This window comes from Delphinus delphis, chromosome 10 (genome assembly GCF_949987515.2).
Source record: "Delphinus delphis chromosome 10, mDelDel1.2, whole genome shotgun sequence".
In the NCBI taxonomy this organism is placed as follows: domain Eukaryota; kingdom Metazoa; phylum Chordata; class Mammalia; order Artiodactyla; family Delphinidae; genus Delphinus; species Delphinus delphis.
This window is the reverse complement of record NC_082692.2, coordinates 10,934,746-10,939,490: the sequence shown is the minus strand read 5'-3', so window position 1 is coordinate 10,939,490 and position 4,745 is coordinate 10,934,746. Positions and strand designations below refer to the sequence as shown.

The following is a 4,745-nucleotide window of genomic DNA, read 5'->3' as shown; positions in this document are numbered from 1 at the left end:
TTGCGGTACGTGGGCCTCTCACTGCTGTGGCCTCTCCCGTTGCGGAGCACAGCCTCCGGACGCGCAGGCTCAGCGGCCATGGCTCATGGGCCTAGCCGCTCCGCGGCATGTGGGATCTTCCCGGACCGGGGCACGAACCCGTGTCCCCTGCATCGGCAGGCGGACTCTCAACCACTGTGCCACCAGGGAAGCCCCTGATCTGGTTTTTACAAAGTAAAAGTACATGATGAATTTAAAACATCTAGAGAGCAGCCCAAGATGGCCGACTTGGAGGATTGGGTGTGGGATGAGGAGAAGGTATGCATAGCTGCTAAATTCATCACTCATGCACCCCCAGCGGAATTTAATGAAGTGTTCAACGATGTCCGGCTACTACTTAATAATGACGGTCTCCCCAGGGAAGGGGCAGCACATGTATATGCCCAGTATAACATGGGTCAATTCATGCCTGTGAAGATAGAAGGATATGAAGATCAGTTCTTAATTACAGAACATGGTGACCTGGGTAATAGCAGATTTTTAGATCCAAGAAACAAAATTTCCTTTAAGTTTGATCACTTACGGAGGGAAGCAAGTGACTCTCAGCCAGAGGAAGTAGATGGAGGTCTGAATTCTTGGAGAGAATCCTGTGACAGTGCTTTAAGGGCCTATGTGAAAGATCATTATTCCAACGGCTTCTGTACTGTTTATGCTAAAACTATAGATGGGCAACAGACCGTTATTGAAGAAATGGCATCCATGTATGCCATATGTATTGAAAACCACCAGTTTCAGCCTAAAAACTTCTGGTATGGTCGTTGGAGATCAGAATGGAAGTTCACCATCACACCCTCTACAGCCCAAGTGGTTGGAGGACTTAAGATACAGGTTCACTGTTATGAAGATGGCAGTGTTCAGTTGGTTAGTCATAAAGATGTACAGGATTCAGTCACTGTTTTGAATGAAGTCCAAACTGCCAAGGAGTTTATTAAAATCATAGAGCATGCAGAAAATGAGTATCAGACAGCAATTAGTGAAAACTATCAAACAATCTCAGACACCACGTTCAAGGCCTTGTGCCATCAACTTCCAGTTACCTGCACCAAAATCAACTGGAACAAGATACTCAGCTACAAGATTGGCAAAGAAATGCAGAATGCTTAAAGGCTGAATATAGGATTCTTCAGTACATGGAAAGAAAGGAGTCAATGTGTGGTCATATGATAAATAAGTGATTTATCAACAAGAGGGATACTTTTCTAGGGCTTTCAAAGTTAACAGGTTTTCTAGTCTCATGGAATACTGTTGAACTTATAGCATTGTCTAGATTCTTTTGTGTTTTCTGCCTTGTAATTTTCTGTTTTCACTATATCTACTTGTAAATCTTTTTTTTTTTTTTAATTCTACCACATTTAATGATGGAGAGAGATATCTATCCTGGAGTCATTTTTCTACTTAGAAAATTTTCCTAGCCATGAAGCCCTGTTACTGACACAGACAGGTAATGTGTTCAGTGCTTTTCTACCCCATCCTTCACAGCACTTCTGGCACCTCACTGGTTTTTACTGATCAACCAACAGCTAAAGAGGCTATGCTACAAACTATAGCTGAATGGAAGACACATTCATCCTTCTCCCTCCGATCGCTTTGATCATCATTTATAACATCTCATAACTATAGTTTCAAACGTTTGGATTGGGGCTTTTCAGGTCCTTTTTGGAGGCAAAGGAAGTTTTCTGGAAATTCCATTATAGCCAGCTTCTCTGGGGAAGTTATTTTTAAATCCAAAGACTTGGACCACATTCCCTACAAATGAATGTGTTTGCTGTTTTCCCTTCCCTCATCGTCTCCTTCCCATCTAGTACCATTATAGTGATAGACATGTGCATTTTTAGAAGAGTTTTACCCATTTATTATTATTTTTGTAATATTCAAAAACTGCTGACATACTAGGGATATAGTAGAGTATAAAACTTGAAAAAATGCAGATGTTGAAGGAATGATAGTTACCCTGTGCTTTAATACTTTATGGCAGGATTGTACTATAAGCGAATGAATCAAACAGCCATGTGTGTTAACGTAGTTAACAGTCATAGTCAGACAGTATCTTTCTATTACAACCTGTTATTTGAGGGAAGACTAGTGATTTGTTCTAAATAGGATGTAAAACTTTTTCCAAATTAGTCTTCCCAGTCCTGCCTGCCAACTCAAATGTTTAGAGCAACCCTTCCCAGGTTTATCAGCAGGTACAGGTGTGATCTCAGAATGCACAGGTAACATAGATACGACAGGACAATTGGTAATGGCGGATTCATTTACATTGTTTATACTTCGATGACCAGGCCTTAAGAGAAGGTCAGTTTTTTTAAAAACCAAGTAGTGTCTTCCTCCAAACACATGTCAAAGAAGAGTCTGTGTTTCAGCTTCGTTTTGGCTTGGTAATACAGTCAAGCAAGCTTATTTCCAAGTGACCCGTTGAGCTATGTAAGCATTTTTGCTTATTTCAAGTAAAATATACTTGTATTATTTGTCACTCATACTATCCATCCATACCACACGATCCTCTGTATCAGGTAGTGAAAAAGAAATACACCTGTTTTGTTCTTTAAAAAAAATAATAAAAAATAAAACTAAAAGAGAATTCTAAATAACGTAAATTGAGGTTAATGTTTCGTTAGCAATTTTTCTTGAAAAGTTGTGTCAGTTCATGCTCATTTTCTTTAATGGAGTGTTGTTAGTTATCTCATTTTAGGTAAATATTCTCTAGCAGGTTTCAGCCAGAACAAATATTTACAGTTAAGCCCTCAACTCCAGAAAATGGCTTTGCATGTGTGCTGGGGGGGAGGGTTAAATGCAAAGGCTGATTTTGTCTTCTCTTTAGACACGCCGCCACAATAAATCATTCAGAGACAGTCAAACGGATGTGTATTGGAGGAATGCTCACCTCCGCGAAGCTAAGGTAGAGGGTTAAAAGGCTATGCAGGCTATGATGCCACGTAACTAATGGGCACACTTTTCACAGACAGAAGGGCCGTGCTTTAGTCATTTAGTCATGGTAAATCTGCAGTGACAGACGTTTGCTCTATATTTGTGAATGACCTGATTTGGCATGCATGCAGCTCGTTCTGCTGACAATAATGGTAACACGGTATGAGGGAGAGAGGAAAGGAAGGAGGAGGAACGGGGACGAGGTGAGGTGGAGGGAGGAGAGAGACCCAGGCAGACTAGAGGGAGAAGGGGAAAGGAGTTTTAAACAGCTGAAGGTCGTGAGCATCTAAGGGTGGCTCTAAGGAAACCTGCCTTTAGTAGATAGTTATTTCAATTTGGGAACAAGTCTTACATTCATTCCTAATCGATTTGGAGAGGATCACCTTCCCTTCCTCCATGCTCCCTCCCTCTTCTTTCACTCCTCTCCCCTCCAATCTCTGGGGGAGATAGATATTTGTCAGAAGCATGCTTCTGTCTCAAGGAATCCCTTGTAATTTGCAAAACTTGCCTGGCCTTCCACCCTTTGCTGCAGTCCTGCTACCCCTTCAGCTAGGAAAGAAGCTGGCCCCAAGTGATGAAAAGAATGAAGGGCTGCCCAGAATTATTGATGTCTGCGCTGACCAGCCAATCCAAAGTGTGGCCCTCCCCCATCGTTCTCCAACACAACACTTACCGTCATCCGAAACTATCTTATTGATTTCTTCGCAGTTGTTTAATTAACCAAATAGAATGCAAGCTCCATGCAAATAGGGACACAGTCTGTCTTATTCACTTCTTCAGGGGAGAATATGTGTGTTCTTTATCTTATTTGTATTCTCATTATAAAATAAACGCTTGAGGAATATTCAGTGAATCTATACAGATACTTTTCTATGTTGAGTTCTTTCAGTTTGCAGACAGTAGAGACATCCTGGGGTTACGTCGGTGATGGGTGTTTATAAGGTACACACAAGCAGGCGAGCGCTCAGGAAGCTCCACTGGGAAAAGGAGCATGGATCTCACTATTGAGGATCCACTTGGAGCTTTATAACCTGATAGCCCCTCTGAGGACACAGCATCTCTCTGCTCACTTCTGCTCAGACCAGGCAGCCTTCCCTCTCTGCTCCAGGGCTCTGCCATGTCCGTGAAACAGGTCCCCTGGCTCACCAGTTCCCCTGTTCTGGACTCCCCAGCATCATCAGCCCTCTGTGAGTTCTGAAGTCAGACTCCTCCAGAAAGGAGGAGTGAATGATTTGCCTAATCACTACGCAGTATAAGGAACCCCTTTGGGGAAAAACTGCCTTGAAACCAGCACTCAGAGGTTCCTTACCAGGGGAGCCCATCAGAAGCAACTGTACAGCTTTTTCAAAATACACTTCCAGGGGACCCACTGATAAGGAATAAATTAAAATCTCCATCTGATATGGAATTGGACATCTGACATTTTGAAAAGTTTCTCCAGGTAATCCTGTTGTGCCCCTCTGGACCACAGCCAGTGCCACTGATGACTGCCTCTGGGCCAGGTGCTCATCTTCAGTCCAGTCAGCTATGCCCAGGGAGGTGGAATTCCTGGTACAAAGGGCAGGGAGTGAGCGTGGCACTCGCTCCGAACTCCCTAGTTTCCTTTCAGATACCCGGTCTACCTTTCCATTTATCTGTCCATCTTTCCTCCTGTCTACCTATATATTTATCTTCCTAGGTATGATTTTTTAGATATTGGGTCTTGATTCTAATATCCTTCTCCTTTTCCTTCAGAAACACTTATAAGGATTGATTAGACAAATGAGAGCAGTTCTAAA

At 42.6% G+C, this 4,745-nt stretch overlaps 1 protein-coding gene across 1 annotated transcript; it reads left to right on the top strand.

Annotated features, from left to right (window-relative positions):
• The first annotated feature begins 258 nt into the window (after positions 1–258).
• Positions 259–1,143, top strand: LOC132431810 (F-actin-capping protein subunit alpha-1-like). The gene has a single exon (XM_060021583.1). The coding sequence runs from the start codon at positions 259–261 to the stop codon at positions 1,141–1,143; it is 885 nt and encodes a 294-aa protein (XP_059877566.1).
• Positions 1,144–4,745: the final 3,602 nt, after the last annotated feature.

Excerpts from the sequence above, each read along its gene's own strand:
- LOC132431810 (XM_060021583.1), top strand. The coding sequence starts at position 259 with ATGGCCGACTTGGAGGATTGGGTGTGGGATGAGGAGAAGGTATGCATA.